Source organism: Rhinolophus ferrumequinum, chromosome 5 (assembly GCF_004115265.2).
Source record: "Rhinolophus ferrumequinum isolate MPI-CBG mRhiFer1 chromosome 5, mRhiFer1_v1.p, whole genome shotgun sequence".
Lineage (NCBI taxonomy): Eukaryota > Metazoa > Chordata > Mammalia > Chiroptera > Rhinolophidae > Rhinolophus > Rhinolophus ferrumequinum.
The window spans coordinates 83,633,068-83,645,200 of record NC_046288.1 but is presented as its reverse complement, the minus strand read 5'-3'; the positions used below and the strand labels follow the sequence as shown (position 1 = coordinate 83,645,200).

The 12,133-nt window shown below is 51.7% G+C and overlaps 1 protein-coding gene across 5 annotated transcripts in view; it reads right to left on the bottom strand.

The window, feature by feature from the left end:
• Positions 1-3,974: 3,974 nt before the first annotated feature.
• STK32B (serine/threonine kinase 32B) overlaps positions 3,975-12,133 on the bottom strand; it is a 269,098-nt gene continuing 260,939 nt past the window's right edge. For 3 of the 5 annotated variants that reach the window (XM_033106743.1, XM_033106742.1, XM_033106740.1), the window contains one exon: positions 5,069-5,905. In XM_033106743.1, coding sequence (XP_032962634.1) covers positions 5,767-5,905 — 139 coding nt within the window. In that variant the 3' untranslated portion in view covers positions 5,069-5,766. Of the gene's footprint in view, positions 4,129-5,068; positions 5,906-9,120; positions 9,407-12,133 lie in introns of those variants that run through there. The other 2 variants (XR_004423066.1, XR_004423067.1) reach the window with 2 other exon arrangements.

Here is a 12,133-nt window from a genome sequence, read left to right as displayed (position 1 = left end):
AAGGGACTGTGGCGTTCTCTGCACATCTGCCCCATGGGGACCGCATGGGGTTGCATTGCCAGTGAGCAAGGCTGCTGTACGTTTTCAGTCTGCCCACTTAATGTTCCAGATGTGTCTTCTGCATCAGAGGTCAGCGAACTTTCTCTGTAAAAGAAAAGATGGTAAATATTTTCAGCTTTGCAGACCAAATATTTTCAGCTGTTGCAATTACCCAGCTCTCCAGTTGTAGTGTGAAAGCAGCTGTAGACACATGAAACATGGGCAAGGCCAGGCTGGCCTGAGGGCAGAAGGTTCTAGCTCCTTGTCATTCCAAGTGTGGAATACTGTAAGCCCAGTATTACCAGTGTGCTCTAGAAGCTTGTTGGAAATGCAGAATCTCCGACCCCACCCCAGACCCGCTGAATCAGAATCTGCTGCTCACAAGGATTGTCCCTGAGACGTCCACAGATGTCACTACTATATATAGTGGTCCTACTTTTGTCATCTGTACGATGCAGAGGGTCCCCATAACCAGCAGGCTGGTGGTATAAGGAGCAGGTCTGGGCACTGCGGCATAACAGAAAAGTGATTTAAAGGGGATCAAATACATGGTGATGGAAGCTGTGGGGACAAAGTCCCAGAGAGCAGTTTCCAGGCTCTCAGCCTCACGTGGAAAGGTGCTGGCTCGGGTAGTAGATGGCCGTCAGCTGTAACCAGTTGGCAGAGAAGCGGATTGCAGTCAGCAAGGGGTTGGTTGGTTGGCAGAGAAGTGGACGGCAGATTGCGGCTCCTGCTTCCTGTGTCTCCAGCCCATTATTGATTATATTCTCCACACTGTACTTCACATCCCTGCGACTGTTTTGTGACTACCAATTTGTACTTTCTAATCCCTTCACATTTCTCACCCCACCCCCATCTAGCAACCATCAGTCTTTTTCTCTATCTCTGAGTCTATTTTGTTCTGTTTGTTCATTTATTCTGTTCTTTAGATTCCACATATAAGTGGACAAATTCCATATGACATTTGTCTTTCTCAGTCTGACTTATTTCACTTAGCATAATATCCTCTACGTTCATCCATGTTGTTGCAAATGGTAAGATTTCATTCTTTGTTTTATGGCAGAGTAATACTCCATTGTACAAATGTAGCAAAATTTCTTTATCCAATCATCTATTGATGTGTATTTTGGTTGTTTCCATACCTTGGCTATTGTGAATAGCACTGCAGTAAACAGGGGTGCATATATTTTTTCGAATTAGCATTTTGGATTTTTTTGGATAAATACCCACAAGTGGAATTTCTGGGTCATAAGGTAGTTCTATTTTTAATTTTTTGAGGTACCTCCATACTGTTTTCCATAGTGGCTGCACCAATTTGCAATCCCACCAATGGTGCACGCGGGTTCCCTTTTCTCCACATCGTTGCCAACACTTGTTGCTTGTTGATTTATTGATGACGTCATTCTGATGGGATCTCATTGTTTTTATTTGCATTTGTCTGATGATTCATAATGTTGAGCATCTTTTCAGGTGTCTATTGGCCATCTGTCTCTTCAGGTCCGCTGCCCATTGTTTAATGGGATTGTTTGTTGTTTTGGTGTTCAGTTGTATGATATTTTTGTAAATTTTGGATATTAACCCCTTATCAGATATATCATTGGCAAATATCTTCTCCCATTTGGTAGATGCCTTTTTGTTTCCTTGGCTGTATACACCTGAAACTTATATAATGTTATTAACCATTGTTATCCTAATATATTTCATTAAAGAAAATGACGTCTTCCTGGTAGGACTTGTGCTTTGTACAAAGGTCTCTGAGTTAACACATGTGCTCACTCAAGCCCCAGAGGTGACCTTCATAAATACTACCCGGAAAAGCCAGCGTGGGAGTTACCAGGCCCTGCCTGTGCGTGAGGACTTGCGGTGGGGCCACGCAGGAGGGTGGGGCCACGCGGGAGGGTGGGGCTACCGCGATGAATGGTGAGGCCACATGGTGAAGGGTGGGGTCCTGATTTGAACCCAGGTCTGCCATTCCAAAGCCAGCTCTTGTTGGGCCCATCTCCGATGGGTTGGCTTGTGCCCACTCCGGAGAGGACCCTTGAGCCCAGTGGGAGCAGCCTCATTGGAGATGTGAGGACACGGAAGTCACTGTCTGCCTCCTGAGCTGATCTGTGTGTGGGCCGAGGGTCCTGGAAAGGGAAATGGACCAGTCTGGACTGAGGTATAGATGGGTGCAGGCCTGTCTGACGGGTGCGGGTTCCTCAAGGAAGCTGAGGGACAGGTCCCAGCAAGGGAGCTGGGGAGCATCAGGAGGCAGGGACCCCAAGGTCAGTGTGACACTGTGTGGGACCCTTCCGGGACGAGCCGCCCTCATGCTCAGGTGCTTTGAGAAGGAGAGGGCGTTGCCCAGAGCCCAAGAGCGCTGGGTTGGAACCATTTTTACAGGAGCTGATTTTAACAAGTTGAATCTGTGTCCCTACCGGCTTGAGAGGGAGGAAAGGAGTGGAGGTCATTGTAGCAGGAGCCTCTGGAGTGAGGCTCAGGGCCCGTGAGTGGCCAGGAGCCATGGTGGTCAACACAGCAGAAGGACAAAGGCTGGGGCAGCACACAGGCTCTCTGGGCTTTCCCTCCCCACCGGTGGGGAGGGGGCCTTCTGGCTTACGAAGGAATGCTGTGGCTGCTCAGGCAAATTCGGGGAGGAGGATTCTGGAACATGCTGCAATATTTGCCAGTAAATAGCAAGGGACTCAGCATCCAGCTTTGGGTTTACTATTACTGTAAATGTGATGCGTTTTCACTCACTGCCATGGAAGCCTGAGCTGTATTTCAGCGGCAGTCGGAGAACCCCGTTGATGCCACCCGTCTACAGCTTGTCCTACTGTGCCCGAATTTTAAATCATAAGGTGACTCCTACACACATGCTTGCTTGGGTATGTCTTTCTTTCATCAGATTCGTTTCCCGCCAATACTGGACTAGGGGCTCTGTTCTCTGAAAATGGGGTTTTGGATGCGGGAGCAGAGAAAACTCATGTGGAACTTGGAACTCAGGAGAGATGGCTCTGAACAGGAGATGAGGACTGGACATCCATTCAGGGGCAGCCCCTAGGAAGGTACTGGGACCAGCAGAGACGAAAGCCCTGGGCAGGGGCAGTGTGGCCAGACCGGAAGCAGGAAGACGCCAAAAGCAAGCTTTACCCCCCTCGCGGATTGGTGCTGGGCTCGCTTTCATCTCCTTCTTTGGAACATCATTGATGACCTATGAGCCAGGATTGGAAGAAGGAGGGTGGGAGGAGGAGAGAGACATGAAAAGGGGCTGTCCTCTCTCACTAGCTTGCAGGCAAGCAGCATAAGCCACCGGCAAAAGTAACCCTCCTGTGCAGTTGGCAGCACTCAGAGCCCCGAGGAAGTTACGGGAGATGTGTGACAGAGCACATCTGGCTTGGGCCAGTGCTGCCAGGACACCCAGGAGGCATCACGAAAGAGGCGGAACTGGTCCTATTTTGACATGTAGCGGTGGGAGGTGAAAGGCATCCCAGGTAGAGAAGACAGGAAGAGCTGAAGCAGGGGGGTGGACGATGAAGTTCGTCCCCCAAAGAAACACTGGTTCATTTGCACCCGTGTGTGTACTGTGTAGAGGTTTGGCCCGTAATTTGAGGACATTCTACGAGCGTTTTTCTTTCGGTGGAGAATTGCCTGTATTTTTGCCTTAGTGTATAGAGGGCACCTGTGTAAGTATAAAATAACAATGGCGATAATAGATATAACGATGAGAATAATGGAAACTGGGATCAAGTTGGAGAGCCTTGAATTGCCGAGTTTGGTTTGATTCTGTGGGCAGACATCACTGACTTGACTCTGTTTCCCCCACCCCCACCCCATCTCTGTGTGTCTCATTACACTTGAGGTTTTGACTCTTAGAGGACATGGCACATCCCACCCAGCCCTGAATAAGAACAAAGTTGTAGGAAGGAACATCCAAGAAATAGTTTATTCTGAACAAGGAACAACACCAACTTGAACAGAGTCAGGAAATCCAGCGTCTCGAGGGCTGCTTCCAGGTCCTGCCCCCTAATTCATGAAGCTCGCCCACTGAGAAACTCCTAAGTGCTGCCAGGGTCATAGTGAAGAGAGAAGCAGCCCGGTGATTTCCTGGAGGGGACAGGACGTGCCGATGGGGAATGAAGAATAAAAAGTGTGTAAGCTGAATAGACATACGTGGACAACACCATGTAGAACTAGCCTTGGTTCAGAGGAGGAAAACAATGACCATTAAAAAAAGTAAAACTATAAAACCACGCCATACATTAAAATGTCTCTTAAGAAATCTAAGAGCTTGACAGCCCCAAGGATTGCCTTATAACGTAACAAGGGAAAATTGGAAGTTGGATGAAAAAAAGACAACCACAGTGGGACATCGACGGGGATGTACAGATATTAACGACACCAGGAAGGAAGTGCAAAGAACCCTACACACCAGGCTCACTTCCACCACTGACCAGCCCGGAGTGAAACAGGAAAGTTTCTCCAAGCGATGAGGACGCTGCTGACCGAGTGGTCCCCTTCAGTGAGCGGGTGGGTGCCTTACATGCAGGATCTCATGTCACCCTCAAACCACTTGCAAGGGAAGTTTTATTTCCCCTATTTTTTAAAAAGGAAATGGACGCTCCAGGGATTACGCGATTTGCCTAAGCACTCCTGGTTGGGAACAGCAGGGCTGGCTTCTGAACACAGGCCTGACTCCACGTCTAAGCTTCTCCCCGGTGCTACAGCATCTTCCAATTCAAAGGCAAGCTGCTCCCTGAACAGATCGTAGTCTGTTTGCGGTGAGATCCCACTATCCTCCTAGAGTAAACTTTCTATATAATGACTCATGCTTCTGAATTTACCAATATGGAACTCCTCGTCCGTGGCTGGTGGGGGGACCTCTCTAAGACAATCCCGATGAGATGACTTTATACCCTTCCCAGGAGAGAAATCCTGGAAGGGGGGTGCAGAGTCAGAGGTCTGCCGTTGGGAGCTCTGGTGACACTGTAGGAGTTACTCACTGATGGTCAGCAACTTGACCTTCTGAATTTGCATCTACGCCCTGGGAGTGGCGTGGGGGTGGGGTCCTGCTGAAATTAAAAATGGGGTGAGGCAGTCTTCTGTGAATGGAGGGAGAAGTGCGCCTGCCACACCAAGACCTTGGGGACCAGGCTGGTCTGGGGGCCACGCCATCTTGGAAGGTCTAAAGACTGACCTGGCAGAGAATGCAAATGAAGACACTTCCGGTTTTGCTCCAGGATTGGGGAACGGTGTTTCCATGGGAAGGGCAAACACATCAGATGTTTATTTTGCCTTTGAGCTCCATTTTCGAGACCACTGCCTACCGAGCCAGGGTGGACCAAGTGGCAAAGCTGCAGTGTGCTTCGGGGGGTGGGAGTGCACGTCCAACAACAAGGTTATATTTTGCACATGTAAACTAGTTTATAAATGTCAAAGGTTTGGCAAGGTTCTTGGAGTCTCCTAATAACCTTGCCATTCGAGGTGGGGCAGAGAGCTGTTTAACCCCTTTGGCAGATGCAGAAAACTGAGGCACAGGAAGGGCATGGTTTGTCCAAGGTGACACAGGGAATCATTCTGGCAGCTGGGACCAGCACCCAGGCTCCCCAGCTCCGAGCCCAGGGCTCTTTCCGCATCTGATGTTGTCGGGGTGAGACAGGGACCGTCGTGGCAGAGAGGGGCTCTGGTGGGTGGGCAAAGGTGTGCGCCGTCCCGCGGGGGCAGCCACAGGCCCGCGGTGCGGCCTTAGCTGCTGCAGCCTCGGGAGCAGGCGTGGACCAGGACGTTGTTGTTGCGCCCGTCCTGGAGTTTGCCCTGAGCCTGACTGCCAGCGTGGCCCTCGGTGTCCAGGAGCTGGCCGCTCTGCCCCTGCTGTCTCCTCAGCCTGCAAGCAAAACAGCACCGGCCTGAGTTAGTGACAAGAGCAGGGACACACCTGGGCAAGCAGAGTGACTGAGTGAGGAGCTCAGAGTGACATCCACTCACATCTTCCCCTCGCTGGGGAAGCACAACCACCAGGGGGTCCAGGGTGCTGTGTGTGCGCTGGAGCCAGGTGGGCCTGGGGGTCACAGGCCGGCTCAGGCGCACTCAGGTGAGCGGCCTGAGCCTCAGTTTCTCCATCTGTAAAATGGAGACGATAGTGCCTGCCTCAGGGCTCCTTGTGAAGTCTCTAGGCGAGCGTGGATGTAATTTGCCTGCCTCACACGGTCAGTAAAGGTGCTGAGCCCCACACATCGCTCATCCATACACTCATACTGAATGTCTACTGATGGAGCAGCCACCACCGGGGAGCAGAGGAAGCCCTGGCGAGCAAAGCAGTCATGTTCCCTGTCCTCGTAGAGCTTACCACCTAATGGGAAGAGCGACACTAATCAGATTGTCCCACAAATATCCAAACAGGTGGGCACCCAGACTTACAAACTAGCCCGTGAGACTGATTCTGCACAAGGCATTACGTAAGAGCTGGCCCCAGGTCACCGTCCACGTGATCTGAGATGTCAGCATCCCTCTTTTTCTGATTTTCAAGTTCAGGTTCATGCACTGTCCCACAGCCGTCCCTGCATGCACGTGATGCAGGCAAAACATGAACTGGAGACACTGAAGGAGGCAGCAGGAAGTTTGAGAGCAGGGAAGAACTCAGCCCAAGCCTTGACTCTCAACTTGTGCTACGTGGGTCATGCTTCTCTCTTGTGCCTCAGTTTCCCTATCTAAAACTGGGGATAATACCCTTCACTTGGCAGGAGGCTAAGGGAATGACAGACAATGTGTGTGAAGTATCTAATGGGTGTGAAATAATACTGCAGTTCTGCCTGGTTCTGAAAGACACAGGGTTTAGCCAGAATACACTTTCTACATTAGAATGTTTGGTCAGACAGAACAGACTTACTGCTTGATTTCAATGAAATTTGTGTCCTTGTCACATGCAGGGCACCGTGGATGATTCCCAGATGAATTCAGTGGGCCTGGCCTCAGACGGATCACAGGTAGGCGCGTGTGTGCGTGTGTGCGTGCGCGTGCGTGTGCGTGTGTGTGTAAAGTGCATGCACATGTGTGCAGGGTGGCAATGCCTAGTGTTTGCAACAGTACGGGCACTTGAGCGAGTCCTCAGGTAACTGCTGAAATATCAGCAGCAACAACTGTATTTGATGAATTTGGGGGCTACTGCCTCCTGCAAGGACAGGACCAGGTATGGAGCCCCTCTGCTCCTGAGGTTGCAGTTCTCAGGGAGGACGCCTGGGACAGGTGGTCAGGGTTAAAGTACATCATCCTGATGGAGGGGGGACCAGGATCCTGAGGACAGAGCTGAGATCTAGATGAGACGTGTGTGGGGAGGGAGAATGGAGCGGGAAGGAGGGAGGTGGCCTAACTCCCTCGGCAAGGCTGGGAATTGCCCGAGACTCTCTCCCTGCTCCCTCTCTTCCCTCCCCTCCATTCGAAGAGACTGAGGCACCTCTGGAGAGAAAATCAGATCAAAACTAGGGGAAAACTCAAGTGACTAAGAAAAGAAACGCTTTTATTTGCAAAGTAGGACATCACACTCGGGTTCACAACTGTAATGCTGCACAATTCTCTGGGTCTATCGCATGACAAAGATGGATCCCAGTAAGATTTCCTTTTAAATGCCCCAAAGCTGGGCTTTTCTATTTTAAAACAGCATATGTACCCAAATATGGTTATTTTTGGAACCAGCACTACTATCTCTAGACTCCTGTACGTTTCTAATTATAACACAAAATAAAACTTCAAAAGCTGCATAGAAAGAGGAGCATAGTGACAAGGGAGCCCCAATGAGGGAGAGATAGACTCTGAAATCCTGTGTGGATCAGAGAAGGCTTCCTGCAAGAGGCAGCATCTGAACTGGATTTTAGGGATTGGTATGGAATGCAGACAGTGGGAGGGCGGGAGGGAGAAGAACTGAAATGAGGGGACACCGGTGAGGGAAGGTCCAGAAAGTGGAAAAGAACTGCCGTGGAGACCAGAGTCCTTTCTGGAACTGACGTTCAGCCAGTTTGCCTCCCTCTTCTGGCCAGAGCTATTTTAAGGAGTAGAATTAGCTGTTTCAAGTCTCCCTTCCTCTGTGGAGGGTCATTTGTAGAATACCGTGACCACGAGGACGGGAAGCCCAGCGTAGTGACTTAATGAGGAGCAGGTCGTGCCCCTTGTAAGTCACCGCCAGGTTCAGTGTGAGCCATGGAGGCAGAATTAAGAGGAAGGACCTTCCTCTGGGCATCCGCCCATCCACCTGCAGCCGACAGAGCTGGAGTTCTAATACAGCCCTGGGCGGCTCCGAAGCCTTCATTCTTCCTACTGCCTGTGCCACCCACCCACCCAGCAATCATTCGTCCTCCATCCCCCATCTTCTCTTCCACAAATGGACCCTCCCGTCCACCATTTTCTATCCACCTATCCATCTATTGATTTACCTGTTTGCCCACTCATTTACCTCATCCATCCGTCCAGCCACACACACATCCGTTCCCATCCGTCCACCTGTCCGTCCCGTGCCCGCTTCTCCCCGACTCACCGCCTACCCATCCCTCACCCACCCATTCACCTCTCATACACACATCCATCCACTTATCTGCCTCGTCCATTCATCATGCACTCGTCCATCCATACATCCATCCATCCACCCATCCATGTAATTGTCCCTCCGATCCCCTGTCTCCATCCGTCTACCCTCAACCCCACCTGTGCACCCCGCCTACCAGCTTATCCACCTACATATTCATTTGTCCACCTCAAAGGCACCCACACTCCATGTATTCACCCTTCCATCCATTTACTTGTCTCATCCATTCATCATTCGTCCATCTATGGATATATACATATATCCACCACCTTCATCCATCCATCCATCCATCCATCCATCCATCCATCCATCCATCCGTTTCATTCACTATCTTCTCATCCACTGATCCCCCATTAGCCCCTCCTTACCCGTCCACCCATCCACCTACCACCCTCTGCCTGCCATTCAGCCATCTACTCACACGTTTCCATGCATTACTGCCACCCACCTACCTGAGCATTGCCCTCCCTCCCTCCTTCCACCCATCTACCCATTCATCCCCCAATTTTTCCACTCATCCTTCCCACCATCACTATCGGTGTCCCAGGCTCTATGTGTCAGGCTCACAGCCGAAGGGGGTAGGGAGCAGGACAGAGAGCAGTCAACATCCTCTCTGAGGAACTCTCTGCTGGAAGGAAGCAGGATGGCATAGCATTAAGGGCTTGGGCTTAGAGCCAGGCTGTTTCCATCCCTGGGTCCGCCACTGACTAGCAAGGAGACTTCGGGAAGCTGGATTCAAACCCAGGGCCTGCGTGTCTCCAACACCCCTGCTCTTTCCGTTGAATCCCATGCCATTCAGTGTTGAGTGCGGCCCTGGAGAGAAGAGAGCATGGAATGATTTCTTCATGCTCTGAAGGCATTAGAAAGGCTCACGTCGCTCAAATCGGAATCCATGAACCAAGACAGAGCTATGAAAGCATCACGGTTGGCCCGAGAGCTCACTGATAGGATGAGCCCACCGCCCAGTTCTCTATGGCTCAGGAGGAAACGAAGAAGGATTTTACATATCCTACTAGGCGTAGCGCAACTCTACCGAGGCAAATTGGCCAGTTATCGCTGCAATGAGGGGAACATTTAATTTTCTCAGCCAACTTGTCAAATGAACTGTCAGCTTTGTAACCAGAATTCTGAGTGACAGATGTGAGGGCTCTCAACCTCCCGAAATCAACTATCAGATGCCAGAAGGAAGTGTTCTGTGACAGGGAGCCTCGACCCACGGGCGTGGGACACATCAGAATGATGTTTGTGAGCAGGGTGTTTGCACGGGTTGGCTAGCTCTGTCTCAGCATCCCCTGGGGAAAGGAGGCCAGCTGTAATTAAATGGGTCCTAGCTGGGACAGAAGTTCGATTGCCATTTGCAGAACTGGCAAGAGCACAGTCTTTGTGGACGGAAATTTGCATGAGTTAACACGTGTGGAGCTTTTTCTCGTATGCCTGAAGGAGCTGGCACAGGTAAACCCTGCAGCCAACTGGTCAAAAGTAGTCGGACAAGCCCCACGGTGCATTTCTCAAGCTAATGGATGCCTCAGCTGCCGAGGCCTTCAAAGCCTGACCAGTGCCAGGAAGCAGACGCTCCACCTGGCTCGGTGGTGGCTGAGACCATTAACCAATCATAAGCTGCATTTCCAGAAAATTAGTTAGTGCTACTTTGTAATTTTGCTCTCCATTTAGAAACTGAGGTCCAGAGAGGTCAGACCCAGTGCGTTTCCTGCATGTCCCCACAGTGGTCCATGCACATCTGCATCCCAGCACCGTACCCCTGCACCCCACACACACCCAGGCTGTGAACATCCTGAGCACACAGGTCCTGCCAGATCCACTGCTGTTTCCCCAGGCCTCACTCAGTCCAGGATTATGGCACAGCACTGTCAAAGGACTGAATGGAAATCTATTGGAGCAGACGCATTTGACGCCCAGCTCGTGTACCCCTTGGCACTTCATGCTGATGACAGCTTCCTCTTGATAGGCTTGGAGGGGGAACATCTCTGCCCGGGAGCCCTTTCTGGCTGAGGAAGCAGACTTCGGTCGTGTGGGAGGCAGGTGGCTGTGCAGGGGGCTAAGGCTGTCAAGGGCTCAGTGTTGCAGATGAATGATGCAGAGCCAGGGAGAAAGAGGGTTGCAGTTTTAGACGGGGATGCTTGTGGCTCAGCTCAGAACCGCTGAGAGGATGCATGGTTCAGGCACGCTGGTCTCCTACAGAAGTGCTCTAGCTATGAGGCACCAGAATGGCTGAAAAGGCAGATTCCCGGGCCTGTTCTCTCGGCCTCTGATTCAGAAGGCTGCTGTGTTAGTGTCCTGGGGCAGCTGTGGCAAAGTACCCCTGTCACCGACAGTATAGGCGTACAACGACAACAATGTATTGTCTGCCAGTTCTGGGCGCGAGAAGTCTAAATCCAGGTTGGTTCCTTCCGGAGGCTGTGAGGCAGACTGTTCTGTGCCGCTCGTCTAGGTTCTGGGGGCAGCAGGCTACCCTTGGCCTGTATGCATCACTGCTGTTCCTGCCGCCATCACCACGTGGCCGTCTCCCCATGTCCCTGTCTCTTCCCTTCTTATACGGGTGCCGGTCGTATTGCATTGAGGGTGCCCTACTCCAGTATGGCCTCATCTTAATTAATTTTATGCGTCCAAATAAGGTCATATTCGGTGGTTCTGGGGGCTCGAACTTCAACATAACGTTTTGGGGAACACCTGCCTCATGAATTGACTTCTCACAGGCGTTTTTGCAGATACAAAACCGCAGCAGGGGGGCCATGGAGGACGCAATGTGGCCCCCTTCCCAATTCCACCATGGAGCAGCGACGGGGCTTGACGCAGAGGAGCCAACGGGACACTCGGATAGCATTCTGGGGGGGGGGGCATGGCGAAGTCCTCCCCAGAGACACTTTCTATGACAGGTGGAGAGAGGCGGGGGCAGGGCGTGCTCCCAGCACACCCGCCCTGACTGGTAGCCTATCAGCCCTCAGAGCCACTGGCAAGCCCCTCAGGTGGGCCACAAGGTGGGGATGAAAGAGCAGACCCACAGTCAGACCCCACGGCCCTCTCCTTTCACGCCTGCTCCTTTTGCATATGCTCATCCTACTCCCCCTTTCTTTATGTTGCCAACGCCTGGTAGCCGTGCCAGCCTCACTTCAAAGCCCTGACCGCAGCTCTCAAAGGGGTCCTCAGCACAGCTGGACGATCCTACTACATTCCCCTAATCCACTCACTTTTCCGCGTGAGAAAGAACAGCGAATTGGTTGACGCGACTCTATGGTTGTGTTTCTGCAAACACAGCTGAGTGCAACCCCTAAATGACACAAGGGGGGACCCCTCATTTTTGTTTTCTGTTAAGAGGCAACATTTGGATTCTTCAGATCCCAAAGTGGAGCGTCTTCTGGCACACAGCACAGTGTGCAATGTGACTGCCCTCCACTGGGGTTCCTCCCTGCCTCACCGCTCGGCCCTGTCACAGGCTCACGGAGGACCCCTCGGTCCACGCCTGCAGAGGAGGACCCAGGCAAGGCTGTGTGGGGCCCACCATGACTCAAGGTGGAAAGCGCC